The sequence below is a fragment of the Zonotrichia albicollis genome, chromosome 1, assembly GCF_047830755.1.
Source record: "Zonotrichia albicollis isolate bZonAlb1 chromosome 1, bZonAlb1.hap1, whole genome shotgun sequence".
Taxonomy (NCBI): domain Eukaryota; kingdom Metazoa; phylum Chordata; class Aves; order Passeriformes; family Passerellidae; genus Zonotrichia; species Zonotrichia albicollis.
Window position 1 is genome coordinate 49,606,333 of NC_133819.1, and position 20,024 is coordinate 49,626,356.

The 20,024-nt window shown below is 39.1% G+C and overlaps 1 protein-coding gene across 2 annotated transcripts in view; it reads right to left on the reverse strand.

The window, feature by feature from the left end:
* The window catches only part of PDCD6IP (programmed cell death 6 interacting protein), a 30,556-nt gene extending 12,170 nt beyond the window's left edge, over nucleotides 1–18,386 (reverse strand). The window contains exons 1-8 of one of the 2 annotated variants that reach the window (XM_005485900.2): nucleotides 18,057–18,386; nucleotides 12,007–12,061; nucleotides 10,171–10,240; nucleotides 6,935–7,062; nucleotides 6,208–6,361; nucleotides 2,945–3,045; nucleotides 1,161–1,277; nucleotides 133–355 (exon numbers count right to left, since the gene is read on the reverse strand). In XM_005485900.2, coding sequence (XP_005485957.1) covers nucleotides 133–355; nucleotides 1,161–1,277; nucleotides 2,945–3,045; nucleotides 6,208–6,361; nucleotides 6,935–7,062; nucleotides 10,171–10,240; nucleotides 12,007–12,061; nucleotides 18,057–18,262 — 1,054 coding nt within the window. In that variant the 5' untranslated portion in view covers nucleotides 18,263–18,386. Of the gene's footprint in view, nucleotides 1–132; nucleotides 356–1,160; nucleotides 1,293–2,944; nucleotides 3,046–6,207; nucleotides 6,362–6,934; nucleotides 7,063–10,170; nucleotides 10,241–12,006; nucleotides 12,062–18,056 lie in introns of both variants that reach the window. The other variant, XM_005485899.2, reaches the window with a different exon arrangement.
* Between the last annotated feature and the right edge of the window lie 1,638 nt (nucleotides 18,387–20,024).

Here is a 20,024-nt window from a genome sequence, read left to right on the forward strand (position 1 = left end):
TCAAAAACACAGCGGTACCCTTAACAGAATGCAAAAAGTAAATGCTTATTTCTGCATGGTACAAATGAACTTTGTTGATCATGTGTTTCACAGGGTAACAATTACCCTGTGCAGTCCACACACTTTGCTTACCAGTGAATTTCTGACTGAGTGGAACAACAACTGGAGTAGACTTCACAAGACTGGCTTTTCCAATGGGCTCCAAATCTTTCAGGTCAGGAACCCGGTCATGGTAAATGAAGTCATTGTCTTTCTTGGCAGCTGCGAGTGCACGGTTGATTTTGTCAACCAGATCTTTAACGTTTATATATTCATCGTAGCGAGATGCCACCGTTTTCACCAAATCTGCTGCATGCTAAAATAAATACAGTGAAAAGAATAAATTTTCTTTCTCCCTTTCATATTAAGAAATCAGATGAGCATACAAAAAAGAAGTTTCAAGCTCCATCCTGCATGAAGTTGACAAACGCGTAACAGCAACTTTCAAGATGTCAACACGATCACCTCATGTCTGTCAAATTTCTTGCATATCAGAAGATACAAAGTGCACATGGATCTTCACTAGTAGCATTTCATATAATCATTTTCCAAAAATAAATTTATAGGGACTTAAAGGAAGTAGTTCATTTTAGCATTTTTTTCTCTACTGTATTTAAAACAGGAGATGACCTTATTTATTACAACATCTGAGTCCCTCTAGAAAAAATATATGGGGAAAAAACTATAAAGACTAAAAAGAGAACTGTTTGTACAATTTTTTAAAATTACTCAGATTTAAAGCAGGATATCAGCAAAAGAACTAGGTATAGATCAGGAAGAATTTTAACCTTTGGGGGATTTTTAATAACATTACATAGGAAAATTTATCAACAAATCTGTCATATTAGCTGTACTTAGATATAAAGCTTATGCAAACACTAAGATAAAGTTTTAACATGTCAAGTAGAATGAAATTGCCCAAAAATCACTAAAACCCATCTTTACAAAAGTTAGAGAGGTGACTTTTATCTTTGCAGCTGATAATAATTCAATTCATGTGATAAGCATGCTCAACAATTTGTGAATACATTTCATTCTTAGTTATTTGGATTTCAGAATTCCAACCCAGCTTTCCAGGATTAAAAGTTTTGCCATATTTTTCTGAGAAGAAAGTTACTCACCTGTAACCTCCCAATTTCTTCACCAAATTTCTTCTGTTGTTTTGCCAGGATAGATTGATGATATTCTGCATTGGCCTGCATAATGCAGTGCTTTGCAGCCAGAACAGGAAACACCTCCTGGAAATAAAAATACTGACCAGGGGAAAGTCCAACCACAATAACCACCACAGACAACATGGGATGCAGGAAGAAAAAGGAAGAAGAAAAGGAAATTAGATTCACCCAATTAATGGTTTAGATAGGTTAAAACATTAGAGGTAAATGTCAGAGATCATGTGGCTTTGCATGGATTGAATTTTTTTTAAATCTGCTGTTGCAAAATTCTTGGTGTTCATGATTTTAAATGAACTATGATTTAAATCCAAGCCATGAAGTCACAACATTTACTTCAAAGATAAGAAATGCATGCATGTAGTAGAAAGGACAGTTGCAAGAACACATCCAAATACCCCCAGACAAAGCCAAGACAGTGTTCTTAAGAAATGGAGGTGGGTGGAAAGATATGTCTTCTAGGGGTTTTTTGGTTTGATTGGTTTTTTAATTAAACAAAGTAATTACACTTAAAACAGCAGCAGGCCTATCAAGAAAGCAACTACAATTATGAAAGAACAAATAAAGAAGACCAGTAACTGCTGACATGGAAAGCAACTTAAAAGTCATTTTTAGACTTTATATAAGTGCACTTATCTTTGCAGGAGTACCAACCAAGACATGAAGAAAACATTACGCTGCAGCGCACAGTACAGACATGGTCTTAGATCAAGGATTTGGCCTTACTGTTTTATTTCTTAAATCAAGCAGCACTGGAAAACCAGAGTGATGTTTTAAAGACCTCAGTATACAAAGACCTGCTTCTTCACAGTTCTGCAAATTTGCTGCTCCCCCAGAGATGAAAAAATACCATTAAAAAAAGGGTAAATTTGGAAGACAAAGCTGTTCTCAAAGGCCTTGCCTCTGGAGTTCGACACATCCAATGAGCCTTCACAGCACGCTCCTAAACATGGAACTGTTCTCAGAGCTGGTGTTAAGCAGCAAACCCTATGCTCTTGCAAATAACCTCACTTGACAGATTACTTTGCAACTGGAACAAGGAGCAGATCTACAGCTTAGAAAGGAAACAGCAACAAAACATAATGCAATGGCTGTATTATATCTCACTGCCTGTCAAAATCATCATGAACATAACACCTATGTGGGAAACATTCAAGGAACATTAGAAAGATCTTTCTACCTCTTCCAAAACCAACAGCATTCAAATCACCAGTCAAGATTAAATTGGGATGTTTTACAAGTATCAAGATTGCTTTGGGTCAGTGCAAGATAAGGCAGGCAGAAGACACACACCGACTTCCAGTCATGTTTGTCACTAACAGGTCAGTGAACAGTACCTCTGTATTCATGCTGTACTCAACATGAGAGCAAATTTCACATGGAAACACTGAGACTAAAAAGCCAATTAAGTCCAACTAGAAAGTGTTAGTTTGAAAACAGATTTAGTAAGGCATTAAGTTCTAACAATGCATCTCTAAATAACACCATAACCATTTCAAGTTTACTTTAATGAAATGCATTACAAATAAATGCACTTCATGTAATAAGATCTTACTTATTAAAAAAAACCCACACTCTTTTGCCCCCTCGATTCTTCACAGTTTTTCAAATTCATTTTCCTTGAAAGTAGCTTGAGAATACACATTTTAAGTGTCTTTCAGTAAGTACACTGTAACCAATAACAGTTACTCACAATAACAACATGTCCCGCATTATTTCCATGAGTTACTAACCTTGGGCAAAGTATCTTTATATTGACACTGTTTGTACGCATCACCATAGTAATCTGCAGCTTGATTTGCTAGTTTAGCTATGATAGCATCTTTCATTTTATCTGTGGGGAGAACAAGAAAAAAACCAAAGAACAACTAAGACAATCATAAATTTTACAATTGAACAGGCGATTATTTAATCTTAAAATACAGTTATTGCTGTTTAAAGTGTACATTTAAAGCTTTACATTACAACTCAAAGGTGGGATCCCATTCTTCCCTCTCGATATCCAGCAGCAGCTTCCAGGATTTCTACGTTAATTATGACACCCAAGGTTCAGTCAGTTGTACAAGAAATCTTTTGGCAGCTGCAAGCATTTATGCAGGATTACTAGTGATGCTTTACCTCAAACCAACGGCAAGCTGCCAATAAAAGCCACAACAGTCCCACTCATAACTCTCACAGCTTGCTCCCAGCCCTTCCTAGTGCCAGCACAAGCACTTGTGCACCAATAGTCAAGGAATTTAGCTGAAATTTAGTTAACAAAATAGGTTTTATTTTCAGCAGGATCTGTTCCTAACTCAGTTCCATGTCAGAACTCTGAAAAGCTGCAATAGGGAAGGGACTGGTCATTTCCATTGCAGTCCATACCACTGTCAGCTTACAGCAAATATAGAAACACCACTCCTAGACATAAATAACCACAGCTCCTCAAAGTCATATCCCCTTCTTCCTATCAGTGCATGTGCCTATCTGCTGTGGCATCCCCTGCCTCATATCCTCATCCTGCTCCTGAAGCCAAAGCTGCTAGAATTGGAACATTCTGCAGCTCTCTATCTCCTTTTATACAGGAGATATGCACTATTGCTAGTGCAGGCTGGAGATTATCTCCTTTTATAAAAGAGATAAAGATAACCTCTGGCCTGCACTAGCAATTCAGCCTTTCAAGATAAGGCAGGCAATCGATGCAAACACTGGCTGTCCACTCTAAATAGCTGCCCTTAGAAAGAAGCACCCAGTGACCTTAGGTACTGACATACTGATAAGCATGACTGTGGACTATGGGAGATCAGGAATTCTCCAGAGTATGTTTATCTGCCAAAATTCAACCAAAAGAATTCCTAAGTGGCCTGCTCATACCAGCATACTTGCACATCTATCTACAAGATTTCAGACATGAGCAGTGATATACTATATTCAGCTTCTATGAAGTAAACATGTTTAAGGAATGCCAGGAAGATCTTTTCACTGCAGAACAGGATTTAGAGGACAAGCTGAGAGAAAGTAGCTTATGAGATATATTACCTTTCATCTTTGCTAGAATGTTCCTGTCTGGTGCAGTACAAACCACACAAAAAACCTAAATAACTTCCTTTCTAGCCCCACCCCCAAATGTGCAGTAGTTGCCTCTTCCTTCCTATAGTTGGACCATTAAGAAAAGAAAAATACTGGTATACTAACTACATTTCCATTAACGAGGAAAATGTTAGAGGAGACTCATCTGCCCACGCAGACAACTCAGAACGTATCTTTCACCATCAGAAGCTTTAGTTTTTACTCAGGTATCTTCAAAATATTGCAGTTACAATGTAAGACTTGATTCAGAACAGCAAACTTGTTCAGACTTAAAGACAATTAAAGAAAACATTAGGAAAGGCTCAGAAATTAAAATAACTAGCCTGTAGTTATGTAATGAAGTTAGTTATGACTGACCAATTTGGCTTTTGCCAACACTTCTACTTTCTTTTAACTTCTAAATAAACTCAGTTCTATCAGAAATATCATTTTAGCTGGTAAGCTGATAAATGGACTATCTCACATGAGAGAAAGCCTAGAAAATTCCAAGTAAGATAAATAGTCAATGCAGCAAGAAGCTTAATTTCTGTTCTGAGACCTAACTTTGAAGGATTTGCGCTTGAAAAACAGGTTTTTGAAGGTAATCATGTTGTCAAACATGATTCTTCAGAAAATGTCTTTCCCCCCAGAGAAATGAACCTAAATACAGCAAAATCCACAGCCTTCATAATCAGATGATTATTAACCTTACTGTCTTTAAAACACTGTCAGAGTTGTGGTCTTAGGAGTAATCACAAAAATCTTCAGGTCACTGTGCACACCTGGGATTTGGATTAACCTTGTTTCGTCTTTTTCATGGGTTGGAAAAGAAGAAATCGAGACAATGACAATCTATTTGTCATGCAAAATGAAGGAAGCGCCTGCTCCGTTCCTGAAGCAAACATTTTGGGCATTTGTTGTATTAATTTATTTCAAAGCAGTATCCAAACAGTCAGAGACTAAAATACTACTACTCCTACCAGCATGATAAAGAACAAACATAATTTATCAGCTGGCTGAAAGACAACAGTTTCTTGTTGAGCTTCTTCTAAAGACAGAAAGGCTACAAGAGTTTTCAGGTATCTTCCCTATGAAGACAAGAAACATCACAGTTCAGATAACCCAAGTCTTCCTCCAAAGTATTCCAAATAATGTCAGGAGAGAGAACCATTTGTGGGCAATCACATTTGACCTCTATGTCCTTAGTTTCTAGATGAAGAACTTTTTCTGAACAAAGAGAGAAGAGCAGAAGAGTAAGAAATTTTGTATCAAAGATAGTACCATTCCACGGAAAATTTCTTTGAAGCCTAAGTTCTCTAATAGTGGTGTTAAGATAGCTAGACTTGGAATGTGTATTTCACAATCAACCCTTAATATCCAGGGAAACTATTTGTTGTTCTACCAGCAGAATTTCCCTTTCTGAGATCAACTGGTCACTCTAAAAGAACTGGTCAAAGAGCTTCTCTGTTAAAAGCAGGAGCAACCAAACAGAATTTGTTTCCCTTCAACTTTTAGAAAATCTCATTGGTTTCTAGCACAGGCATTTCTTTCTAAATTCTTGTGAAATCACTCCCTAGACAGAGGAATGGGGGAGTACTTGCAAAACCCCTTATGCCCCACTTTTAGTACTCTCAGTTATTTCAGAGAGTCTTTTGTCTTCAAGGGGGAAAGGGAAAAAATATAATTCAGTAATATCATTTGTAAAGATGAAGAACATAAAAAAGCAGACAGGACAACTGCACTGTCAGGTGAACCTAAGACAAATTCTTAAGGGACATCTGTATTTTATGTTTAATGACCTTCAAGGAGCATGGGAAGGATCAGAAAAGCCAAACATAAAAACTTCTGAAACACCCTTGTCAGGCTCTTAGTAACTTGAAACACTTCTAAGGTTTTGGGACAAGTTATAATATGCCCTTAAATATACAAGACAAAAACTAAAGTATACCTCTTGTCGCTTTCAAAAAAAAGACTTCTTGGGCTTGAGCCAGCATAATAAGACTGAGAGTCCCAACTGTGTCTGGAGAGATGTCCACGGTAGGTTCTCGATTCAAGGCTGACAAAACTGTGTCTTTAATGTGTTGAAAAGCACCACTAGCAAACTAAATAAAACAAAATAATATATTATCACCCATTCTTTTCATTTGCATTTTCCCACTAACAAATATAATACATATAATTTTTTTAAAAGTTTCTTTGGTGTATGGTCTCCCATTTATTGTTTAGTCACTAAAAACAACCTCTTGTGACCTCTTTTTCTTGTAGCCACTTACAATGAGACCATTATCATAACAGACTGTAAATAATGGTATATAGGTTACACCTAACAGCCTAAGATTTTAATGCATTCCAGAAAGACATAAGAGATTATTACTCTAATACTTGTGAAAACTAAGATTTATACTAGCTAAAATTATTAAATCTTAAGCTGAAGGTTTAGCTACCAATTCACTTGAAGGAAGGAGTATGTGGAACTCTATAGAATCATATCCTCCAAATATGATAAACAAATATGTCTCAAGATAAGGTACACAGCCAATCCATCTTTGCAATTAAGAGCAGGAAAATATGTACATATATATTTTAACATACAGTTTTAAAATTGAGAGATACTTGTTTGATGTTTTAACAATACAAATTCTGAATTCATAAGCAGAAGCAGGGAGCCTCTGTACCTGATAGTGCTTAGCTGCAGCTTTTAGTCCTTCATCATTATCCAGATTCTGTTCTGCTGCAATCTGGCTTGCCAGTGCTCCACAGTTGAACAAAACACAGGTCTTCTCATATCCCAAACTTGCCAGAGCTGCAGGCAAGACAGACAGTTAGCCAGACTGTGTAAGAAAATAAAATTCAGTTCTCTAGCATCCTACACACGAGGCCAACAGTACTCTTATCAGTAAAGGTACCAACAGTTTCAAGTAAAAACAAACAAACAAAACCCCAATCCCACTGAACTTTTTAAGCTGAAGTCATCCTCAATCTGAAGACTGTAAAGTCTAATTTAGTACTACCACAAAATGTTTCCATGTGAGCAACTACAGAAAGCAACACTAAACATAAAAGCAGTAGCATGAAAATGTATTCAAAATAATTTCCAAGTCTTTCTAACTAGAGTGCAGCCTTTTGGCTCTTGAAGTATTCATTACCAAGTGGTCATCTGAAATATGAACTTCCACACATTAATCACTTTGCAATAACTGACCAATTACAAGGACATTTTCTGTTTTCTATTTACTTAAATGTAGGGAAATTTTCACTTTTAAAGCTATTGTTTCAGGCTGAAAATGCTGAGAAATATCTTCTTTATACATGTATCGAAACAATTAAGGATTTACTTAGTTAAAACTTGATCTCACTAGGCAGCAGTGTAGACTGCTCAAAGCTATTCCTGCAGTACTTCTTCAGCCCAGAGGATGGAGCCCACACTTCTGAAACTAGAAATACCTGAACTGGAACCATTTTGAATATTAATTGCTTTCAAAAGGTTAGATGCCCTAGGAAAGTGCTTGAAAAAAACAAATACTGTAGATAATAGCTCCTACCAGTGTCAAAAAGCATCTACACAGTCCTCCTGGAGAATACAGGAGGGACAACTACTGAATTTTCAATTTCACAAACCCAGGTACAGTTATCATTAAAACATGAAGGTACTCAAGATGTACATTTCTTTCATTTCACTGACATCCAGCCTCCTTAAACAGCTACATATTTATCTAACACCTCTCTGAAGCTTCTATGTTAGTCCTCACTAACCTGCACCAAGTTTTCAGCAAGCAAGCCTAAATCTGACATGCCATTTTCTCCACTTTTTTCTGAGTTACACTGTCACAGTCACTATTTTACCTAGATCATCTCCCTTCTCTAAGTTTATTTTCCAGAATTTTTCTAAGAATAAGGTCTTGAACTCGGACAAAAGTTGTTTAGACTTGGAAAAAACTAAAACTCAAGACAGGACAGAAAACATGACTTGAAAGTTTCTGAAGTGCAGAATTACTTTATACTCTGGACCACACCACAAGTGTGATTTACTACAGCAATACAGATTTTCCACAGACTCATCTGTTTCCAGCACTACCTATTAACTTAGTCAATATATTTCAGATGATGTGTCATGCTGTGAACTCAGCCACTTTTCAAGCAGTCACAGTATCTGTCAGCTACCACTGTGATACAGACTTGGGATCCAGGGGAAGGTGGGAAGCAAACAGTCCAGCACCACAGCAAGAGCCAGAACTCTCAATTTGCATTCCCTGCATCTTATTGTCACAGAAGTCTCAGGAGTTTTATGCTGAATTTCTATCTGGAAACTCCTCTTAGAAGTCAAGAGAAATTTTTCTTCCTGGATTACTGATAAATTTGCTTTACACTGAGAAATCTCACCACCAATTCTGATATCTTTTTGTTCATTTCTTCCCACCAAGATCTGCTTCAAAATTTCAAAATGACCCTAATCCCATTGTTTGTTAACTGAGCATTACTCACATCTCAGTTAAAAACTTCTTTGATATTTGACACAGACTGCTGCATAAATTTTTGGCCATCTACCTCACAGATTATTTAGACTAGCATATAATTAACCTGCAGACAGGCAAGCTTCCTCAAGCTGCAGTAACATCACATTTATTCAAATTCTTACAGTAATCATCATTGTTATGGTTACTGGTTTTTTTCTCACAATTATTACAGATCTCTAGTGATTCACAGACTATGTTTCCATCATAATTAAACATTTCTGAATTTCTTTACAAAGAAATAGATTCAATCCTCGTTAAATATTAGGCCAAAGAAGAAAGAACAAGCCAAATTCTGAGAAAAAAAGCAAAGCATCTCCAGGAAGGTTTCCAATTATCCAGGACTTCTTAGAACAGTTGGAACAGAAAGCAAGGATCACCTGAGTATGCATAGGTAGGCATAGGTGTGTTGTTACAGATATAGTTTACACAAGTGCAACTGTTAGCATGTGTATTCAGAACATAGGAAACTGCAAAAATTTCCAGTAGTTGCTAACAGAGAACTGTATAAAGCAGGAAAAAACTTTAATAAAAATAAAACCAGAGTAAAGTTCAAACATCTTTTCCAGGCTTTGTCTGGAACTTCAAAATTGCCATGGTCATCTTGCAATGTTGATCACGATGAACACTTAGGTATAAATAGAAATACTAAAGAATGATGACACACAACTGAACCACTCCTCACTCACTCAAAGGATTTAGGCTTACTTCTATACTGGCAAGTAACCCTGAATTTGTGTGCAGGATTGTCCCTCTATGACAAATAGTTTGAGTCTAAACAAATCAGACTCAAACTTGCTATGTTCATGAGAAAAAAATACAACTTTTTTTTTCCCAAGTGTTTAAATCTGTACGAAAATATTTCAAAAACAAGTGATAGAAGAGTAATTTTGGAGCACAGGGAAATAATTCTATTCTCTTGAAAATGTGGTATCAAGACTAGGTTACTGAACTAGTCAGCTACCATCACTCCTCTTCTGGAGTGGACTCAGTCACTCCTAAGCACTCTTCATCTTACTCATTCAGAACAGGAAGAGCTGCATTACCCAAAATCTACTGGATCTTAATGTTAACATGAACAATTTTGATTAGTATCAACTGGAGTTGTTCCCAGAAGACATCTGAGAAGCAGACAGTACAACTATTATCAGACTGCACATCTATTTGTGCCTCTGGAAATCTAATATAAAATCTCAATTTTGTAAAAATTCTTTGCATGGTGCTTACATGTTCATTATCAATGTTAAAGAAGTTATTAATCCGTTACCAATACAGCTGAATTCTATGTTGAAACTTGAAAGCTACGTTCAGAATGCTAGAAAGACATTAATTCAACTACATAAAAACATTCTCAAAGTTTAGTATCATTAATACTTGGGTTTTTTGCTACATTCACGTACCCAGTTTGGCAGATCCTCCAAAAAGCGATCCTTTGTCAAAAGCATCTTTCCACGTAAATGTTACACAGACCTGGAAATTGTGAAAAACAAAGATCTTTACCTCTAAAATCAAATATAACCTTAAAATACCCCAAATCTATTTATTTAGTCCTTATATTCTAATTGCATAAAACCTTTCATTTACTTCTTGGAACATTACAAACATTCTGGAAGTTTCAGGAAATCATCAAGAAGTATTCAAAACAAAATTATGCTACATTTTTTTTCCTTTCTGTTAGTTTGCTCAAAACATTTCAAGTAGACAACACAGAAATTGTCAGAATCATTTTTCAGCTCTGTTCATAGTCTGAGCAACAGATAAATTTGTTTCTGAACAATTTCTCCTCTCCCAGTAAGCCTCATGGGTTGGTATAATCACAGTTTAAGGAAACCACCCAATTTCCAGTGTGCCAAATTACCCGTGTATTTGGATCTATTGTGCAATATCAAAATCCACTCATTATTATGAGTGAATTCAATAGCAGCATTATCAGGAAATGCCCTCAGGAAAGAGAATGGACGTAGAAACAGTGTGTTTTATTTATACTTCCAGCATATAGTTCAGAGGCAATGCAAACACTTCATTTAATCTGCTGACAAGTTCCACAATTCAATTCCTTTTTCACCTGATCAAGTAATTTTAGGCAACTGGTATCAAACCAGAAAAGATGGCAAACTTCCTCAGTTTAAAGTGCTTGGGGAGAATCACTTCAGAAGGAGCTACAGTACTGAGAGTGTATTTTCCTCTAGCAGCAGTGCTAGTGCAAGAGTAAAGTTCAAGATGTTCTGGTCCCCAGCTGCATTGCTGCTTCCACTGACTATTTCTCCCTTTAGGTGGAACAGTTTACAGACATGCAGATCTTGCTGTCTTAAGGTTTCCAGTTTTCCTTGTCTCAGGGTTTGCACATTACCATAGCAAAGCATTTGCTCACTGAAAATCAATGTGCAGTTCTTGTCTGCAAGCAAATGCAGCTACATGCAAAACTCACGAAGTCAGAAACAGATTAACATTACTTATAACCTGTAAGACTGAAAGAAATTAAGACATTTCTCCTTTTGATCATAATATTACCATTTAAATATGATTGGTAGATAAAGAAATACAAATTCTACCATATTTGTAAACACATTGAAAGAAAATCCACACTTTTCAGCTACAAAATACAGGAGCCTACAGATCTATTCCAGTCTCCACCTGAAGAAGCCTTCAACAGGGAGAAGTTCAGCTGAATGTCTCTCTAGAGACATGATTCTAAAGAAATAAGGCAAGAAAAAACCCCATACCCTAATGAACACTACCTACATAAAAACTATGTCATGCACAGGCAGGAATAAAGTGATATGCCCTTAAATGGATTATTCTGTTGTAAAGGAAACATCTCTCTTGCTTCAGAAAACAAAGATCAGATTCCATCCACTTCTATAGGTTTTCCCATAGAAATTATGAATTTAAAATCCTTTAGAACATAGCATGAAATAGACTTCCTGGAAAGCAGAGAGTTGAAGAGGAATCAGCAGAGCCCAATCCTTTCTGCCCTAGACCACAGTGATCACCTAGCCAAAGCCAGAATGTTTCACAATCTGTAAAACAAAGGCAATTATGTCCACTAGAGGTGAAGTTACAACACAGACTGTATGTGAGCACCAACTAGAAAATAAACAGAGATTAGGAAAATAAGGCTCAGAGAGATTAGCTGTCTTGTTCAATAAAAGTACTCGTTAGAGGATTAGGTACAGGCTTTGAAGTCACACATCACAGGTGCCATGATTCAGTAACTGGTTTGGCAGTCTTCTTACCTGATTTTCAGAGAATGGAAACTTTGGTTCAATTGCACACAGCTGATCATAGTATCTAAAAAAAAAAAAAAAAACCAGAAAATAAACACACAGCTATTAGATAAATCAAATTAATAGTTTTGGTTTATTAAACTGGCATATAAAGTAGGGAGAAGGGCACAAAAATCCTACACACAATTAATTAGGAAGCTCATTTGTAGAAATGGAGGATTTGCAGGCTGGACAATTTCTGTCTAAAGGGATTCTTTCAGTAGAGGAGCAAGTTCAGCAGGAGATAGTTTTTCACAGATAACATGGGAACCCTGTCTCAGTCGGAAGTAAAACAGAATTTCAGACAAAGCTGATCCAGGTATCACTGCCTGATGGATGGTGGATTAGACAAGGGCACCATGCAAAGGAGTCCCTGTATACACACAGTAGACAATGACTACATTAAGTCATGCTGCAAAAGTAAATTAAGTACAGCATTTAAGATAATATTAACATGCTACACTGTACTCTCCTGATCTTACCATTATAACCCAATTTCAATGTTTTTGAAATAGATGCCATTTGCCTTGCACAGTACCAGTTGGAGAGACCAATCATTGATAAAATTCTTTAGTTGCAAACTTAATTTTCATTGGAATATATTCTAGTAGTCACAGTGAATTAAACCCACAACTTCTACATTACAATATTTTGACTAGTCACAGTGGAAGATGTTTAGGAAAGGATGCCAAAAGATAATGTACTGAATATAGCACAGTCCCTCCCAATCTATCCAGGTAACAGTAAGGAATTCCAAGTTTTCCTGAGTGGCGATCTACACCTGCACCATTTGTTAAACATGACAGGCTAGATGCAGAACATGAAACCCTTTAACTGCTAAGAACACATATCATGTGAAGCCTGTTTCCTATACTCTTCCTGCAGCACTGGCCATGCAGCTATATGCTCAACACTATATTGGGCAAATTGTTTTATAAAGAATCTATATTTCCAATATACAAAACACCTTGCAGTAATGGTTTTCACAGACTATGAAACAGGACTAACATTGTTCCCAGCTCCTTTCACTATTAAATATTGATCACAACAGATACAGGCATGACATGCATGTACAAGACCTGTGTTGTACAGACAATAAACGTTTGTTTAAAAATTCAAGAAAAATTTTCAAAACTCATATACAACAAAACCAATGTTAGTGTATTCTTCAGTTAATTGTATCTGCCAATGTATATCAGACTACAGGTCTCTGACTTCAAATGAGCCACTGCAATTTAAGACACAATATACCAAGCCATGTCAAAAACTACAATAATCTGCAACAGCAACAGGACTTCCACCAATAAATGAATTGAAAGAAATTGCTTGTAAGGCTAAACAAAAGTCTGCAAATATTTACTGTGATGGCAATTTTATCAAGATTAAACAACTTACCAACTTTGTAAAAGGTATAACTAGCCCGGAAGATTACTGCTACTATATATTTAAACATACTTCCTCCATTGCCCTGGTCTGGTCTAAACACACTTGCTTTAACATAGTATCACAAAGAAAAGGAGACTTTGCATGCTGTCTCCTCTTGACTCAGTTTAATTTGTTAACTAAAAGCTGCCACTAAAGCCAAGCTGTCCTCCCACATTCCACGATTATACTGTCCTCATCTGCCATGAGGATGGAGCAAAGGAGCAAAGCTTGTCAAATGTCCTTGTGAAGCTTGGTGTGCCCAAGCCTTGGCTCCCTGCAAACAGGCTATTCTTTGTGTCAACATTACCATAGACAAAATAAGCCAGAGAGGTGTATAACTCCTCCTAAAAAGGGCTTTTTGTTTGGTTGGTTTTAAACAAGTTCAGAATTTATGTTTGCTGTTTTCTTTACTATTTCAAGCATGTGATGTTATTTCTTCTTATTAGAGAACTTGAAAATCTACTTAAGAGTTAAGAGCTCTTTAAAACTCTGCAGACAGAAAAAAAAATCCCAGAATACAACCACATAAAGTTTTTTAGTTTTATAAATATAAACTGTATGAATATAACAGTATGCATAAAATTAAACTTATAAAAATGGTAAATGAAGATGTTAACCACAGAACAGCACAAAACCATCAGCAGAAAACCAGAAAGTAACTACAGAAGGAAAAGCCACAATGGATGCACAAGTCAGTAACACACAGAGGAGGACAGTAAGTATAAAGGTGTAATTTAAAACTAAATTTACAGTAATTTAAACTATCAAGATACAAAGAACACAGGGCACAACACAGAGGAGTGGCAAGTTTGGCTGTGCCAGTGAGGAACTACAACTGCAGCAGTGAAAGGGAGGGGCACATGTCAGCAACACAGATCTAGTGCTCAAAATACAGCAATCTCTCATCACAACTGGCATTACACACTACTAAATGCCAGTAAAAAGAGGTCATCAAATGAGTAGGCAGTCAAGGTTTAAATTAGAATTTAACTGAAATTTATGTACTGCATTAAATGCAAATAATGTGCCTCCTCCAAAGAATCATAAAGAAAAATCTCCTTCAAAAGAGCATCAAAAAGACCACAGATCTGTCTTTGCTCTTCAAGACAAGAACCAGAGTCCTGAACTCACAGCTAGAAATCACAACTGCAACTTTCAGCCCTAAGGGAATTTGAGCATTCAAAATAAAACCGTGCACTCCTCCCACCCCCCTTCTATTTCCCGATTTTCTTTTAAAAAAAAAACTGCAGGAGTTGTTAGCAAAATTAAAGCAATTAAACTTGCACCAATATTCCATGTCTCCAGAAAAAGGAAATAAAATCCAGGCTATCTTTAATATTGGAGGAAGCAAGGAATCCCTTGAAGCTATAATTATACTCAGAACTTAAAAAAAAAAAAAAAAAAAGAAAACCACCACTAAATCAAATCTGCCACGCCAGAATTTAAGGGGAAACATCTGTACCAAGCTCACCTACATCACCTTCAGAGCACTCAGATTCTCACAAAACAAAGCAAGCTTGGAAGCAGGCTGAGGTCTTTCCCAGTGAAAAGGGGCACCTCTGTCTCAAATGTTTCTCCAAGAGAAGCATTTGCATTCAGCAGCTGAACAACAGCACACCACACGCTTTCAAGCTTTATTGGCCAATGCTTGTCTAGGAGATGTGGCTCCAACAGGGCTCACTTCTTCCATAAAAGAAAAAAAAAGTCTGTAGTGACTACTCAGCAAAACAAGGCTTCTAGAAATCACAAAACCATGGGCAAATCCTAGATTAGTAGGCAGAAGACTAAGCCCTCATTTCTTAAGAGTTAAATGGTCTGCAATGCTCTACTAGGTATTACGGTCTATAAAAAGCCACACGGAAGTAAAACTATGCAAATGGTATGCAATGTTCTAATTAATTCTAAATAATTCTTCTAATCTTACTTCACCAACAACATTTTGAACTCCAACTTTAATGAAATTAAACATTAAAACTGAGCATTGTTCTTAAACACCAACAGAAAAACACTGAAAGTTGGAGAGGCAGAGATTTTCAGAGGAAACAAAAGGCATTCAGGCACTGGATACTTCAAACTTCTCGATGTGCAGACAGTTTAAAGTAACTGTGCCTTACAGAATAGTTAAGAGAATGTATGTCAGAATACTTTTACAAAGTAAGAGCAAAATTATTTTCTAGCAACTGTAATGAATATAAATGGCCAGACATGGACCAAATATGCACAACTTGTTAGAAATAAGGGAAAATATACATCTGATTGTTTTATCGTCACTAACTTACAGTTAATTCAGACTTTCATCCTATCTCACTTCTACTACAAAAAGAACAAATATTCTCAAGCAATACAATTAAAAATGCAGAAGTTTTAAGAGAGGAATTTCTGCATGGGAGGGATATCACTTCATGTTTACATCAGTTCAGAGCTACACCCAACAGCTCCAGTCTACTGCAAGAGCACCTGGGCCAGCTAAATTCATCTGCTGATCACCCATCACCAGCAGAGAGAACAGATCACTGCACATGGAATTGACTCAAAGCTGGTAATTAGGTAATTATGCAATTGGAAGTGGTTTCCCTTGATTATTCAGAGGGAAAACTGAGGTGAAGTTGCATACTATGGATAAATTCATTTCATAATGAGGGAGGTTATGCTCAGCCTCTTGGCTTTCCAAAACACTACTTTTATTTATTTTTGTACCATCTCTGATGTTTGTCTGACACTCCACTGAACTCATTCAGGTTGCTCACAATGTCATGCATACATTCTGCCTTCCAGAAAAGGTGCAAGGATCAAAACTGAAAAGTGGGTTGCCTTCTTTTGGTGCTGCAAAGCAACTGTTCGTGTGAAGTCACACAATGTGGCTGTGCCAAACAGGCATTTCAGACAGCAACTAACAACAAACCTGACTGGCACCTTCAGAAAAGGAAGCTCGATTCCAGCATGCTCAATTGAAGCTGAATTCCAAGGAAACATAATCTGCTTTTCAATTTGGCTAGCAAAGTTCCTCTTTCAGTTCACAGATGCTCACAATTTCCCCGACCTTCAAAGGGATAAACTCAAGTACCTTCAAAAGCATACACAGCAGTAGACATAAAATAGAGCAGGGAACTACAAAGCTACTGTAAAATACAATCAGTGGAGTCAGAGCTTTTACAGCCCAAATATCAGTGAAGGGTTGATAATCATCAGTAACTTATTTCACAAAACTTGCCTTGTTTTTGGCAAGGCACTTGTTAAGTGAGGTCTGAATGTCTCCAGAAACAGACTCCACATCCTCCCTGGACAACCTGTTCCCATGCTCTGTCACCTTCAACATAAACAATGTCTTCCTCATGTTGAGGTACAACTTCTTGTGCTTTAACCTATGGCCACTGCTCCTCATCCTGTCTCTGGGCACCACTGAGAAGGGACCAGCACCATCCTCTCAAAACTCGCCTCTGAATATTTCTCTGCACCCCTACAATCCTTTCCAGTCTTCTCCAGATTAAACAGGCCCAGCTCCTTGTAAGGGAGATACTCCAGAGCCCTAATCATCTTTGTGGCCCTCCTCTGGACCCTCTCCTTCCCTTTCTTCTCAACACTGCAATCCCTAAGTGTTTTAGGGAGATAGGACAATGGAGCTGTTAGTCCTAATGCAGGCTTTATGCACTTCACCAGGCACAAGGCACAGATGAATCTTTTGCTTATCTAACCTATGGTAACTCCAGCACCATAGAAACTCTATTAAACTTTCTGACAGCAAACTAACTGTGTTAAGCAGAAAAAACGAAAGGATGTGACTTCACAAATACATTAAAAAGCTGCTAAACATAGAAAACAAAAGGAAATCACGCTGGTAACAAAACACAAAAAACAAATCCACGCACAGAACTGAACAGGAAGTGAAAAGAAAGCTGTAATAGCAAAAGGTAACACTGAAGAGAAAGAAACACCAACCCTATATGGAAAACAAAACGGTCTGTCATGGGTACAAACTGGAAGAGGGGAAATTTACATTCAAAGAAACTTCTTACCGTGAGGGAGATGAGGCACTGGCAGAGGGATTTCCCCAGGGAGGCTGTGGGTGCCCCAGCCCTGCACTGCTCAAGGCCAAGCTGGATGTAAGGCCTTGAGCAACCTGGTCTAGGGGAGGTGTCCCCACCCATGGCGGCTGCGGGGGTTGGGACTGGATGATCTTTAAACTCTCTTCCAAACACTTAACGTTCTCCGCTTTTACAATTTCTACGTACACCTAAGAGCTACTGGCAGACACAAACCCTGGGAAGGGGACGATGATGGGGACAAGGCCTTCCCCTCCCCACGCTGCCATCATGTGACAACCCACGACACCCGGGCGGCGCGGCGAGGGCCGGGGACACCGGGATGCCGCAGGACACCCGAGCGCCGGGGCTCCTGCATCCCACGGGCCGCCGGAGCCGGCCCGGCAGCCCCGGCCGCTTCCTGCCGGCAGGAAAGGCCGCCCACACCTGGGCCCGCCCGCACCTGGCTCCGGCTCCGCCACACCCAGGGCCCGGAGCCGCCGCCGGGGCCCCGCGGGGAATCAGGGCAGGGGGAGACGGAGGAAACGGCAGATAACGGGGGTGGGGGGCCCCTACCTGAGGAGGGTCTCCAGCGAACTCTCGTGCTTGTCGAGCGGGCGGCCGAGCGCGCTCTTGCGGAGCCTGCTGAGCTCCTCGGCGGCCCGGCAGTGCTCGGCCTGCGCCTCGGCGCCCGGGTAGCTCTGCTGAATGAACTTGCACAGCGGCTTGGCCAGGTCCACCTCCGAGGCCTTCTTCAGCTGCACCGAGATGAAGTTCGTCATGGCCGACGCCGGGCGGGCGGGCAGAGCCGCCACCGACACCGCCGCCGCTCCTCGCCGCAGCGCCGGGCTCCCCTTCCCGGTCCTCCGCCGCCGCCGCGCTTCCGGGAGCGCCGCGCACGCGCGTACCGTGTCCCGCCTCCCGCGCCGCTCTCCCGGTGCCGCCCCCGGAGCGGGAGCCGCTCCTGAGGGGAGAGCCCGGCCCCGAGACCCGCAAAAGGCGGGTTCACCCGTCATCAAAACTTCATGCTATTTACACATATTAACAAACAAAGGCATCAGCGTTTACTGGTTCTAAATGGAATAACTTTATTAATTAGTGATCAAGTTCCTATTTGGTGGTTATATCTGTCGCTTGTGGCGCTAATTAATCCGCAGCGCAGTTCTTCCCTCAGTTTGAGTCTGGAGTGTGTCACTCGTGGTGGCTCTTGTCCGGACAGAGCGTTTTGGGATTATTTTATGCTCAAATCAAAAGGTTAGCCAAGCGTGCAAGCAGACAGAACAGCCGGATCGTTAGGGTTGGAAGGGAGATCATTAGTCCAGCACTCCTTACTGTGAAAAATGCGTATTTTATGATTGGCTTTTCGCAAATATTAAAATGAATATTATATGTGTTGTGTTGGAAAGCATTAATTCTCTTAAGTAGGGTGTTAAATATAGTTTTAGGTTATAAAAAATGTTAAAATAGAAACTATGCTATGTAGGGTACTTTTTTTAAAGAAAGGACTTGCAGCGAGACCGCAGCCACAGGACACCTAAATCTTTCAGAGAAAAAGAATTTATTGCCTTCTTATCAGAAGAAACTAACTTATTCTCGCCTCGAAGGTGCTGTTACGATTCAGAGGAAGTTGATGATGACCAGACAGAATCCTGTATTTGAGTGGAATTTATGCAACATGTATGAAGCGTATGAATATGCAGCACGCTATTGTTTTTAAGGGTTAATCCTTTGTTAACGGGGATCCTTTTTCAGGCTCATGCTGCCCAGAAAAAGGTACCCAGATGTCTGTAACTCTTTGTCTCTGTTGTCTCATATTGTCGTAATTCAAATTTTCCAAATTATTACTCTAATTGTATTACTATTTTTATAACCATTTTATTACTATTAAACTTTTAAAATCTTAAAAAAACTCCAAGTGATTGGCGTTTTTCACACTGCCAAGGCAGCGTCACCTAGAGCAGGTGACATAGGAACACGTCCAGGTGAGTTTGGAATGTCTCCAGACATTCGCCCTGGGCAGCCTGTTCCAGTAGTCAGCCATGCTGAATGTGAAGTACTTTCTCCTGTTGATGTGCAACTTCTTGTGTTTTAGTTTATGGCAATTGCTCCTCACCCTGTTGCTGGGCACCACCGAAAAGAGTTTGACACCATGTGATGCTCACTATGCAATTACTTAATCATACCTATCCAGCTACAGCTCCTGATTAACAACTTCAAAAAATGTAATTCAAACCTTGATGGGCTCGGTATGATCCCCTCCTCTAAGACTATGAAATGCAGGGTTTGCTATACCCAGGACAGTTGCCTGAGCTGAAAAGGACACAGTGCTCCCTCCCCAGATGAACTCCTGGCTGTCAGAGGGTCAGCACATCCAGTGGGACCCCAGGAAGCACTCGAGATGTGACTGTGAGCTTGGCTGTGGCAGGGGAAAACCTCACCAGCTGGGAACACAAGCCATGACATGGCAGTGACAGTGGCAGCCTTGAGAAAGGTGGCGCAGCAGACAGGCATGTAATGCCTCACAGGGTCCTGTTCTCAACCCAC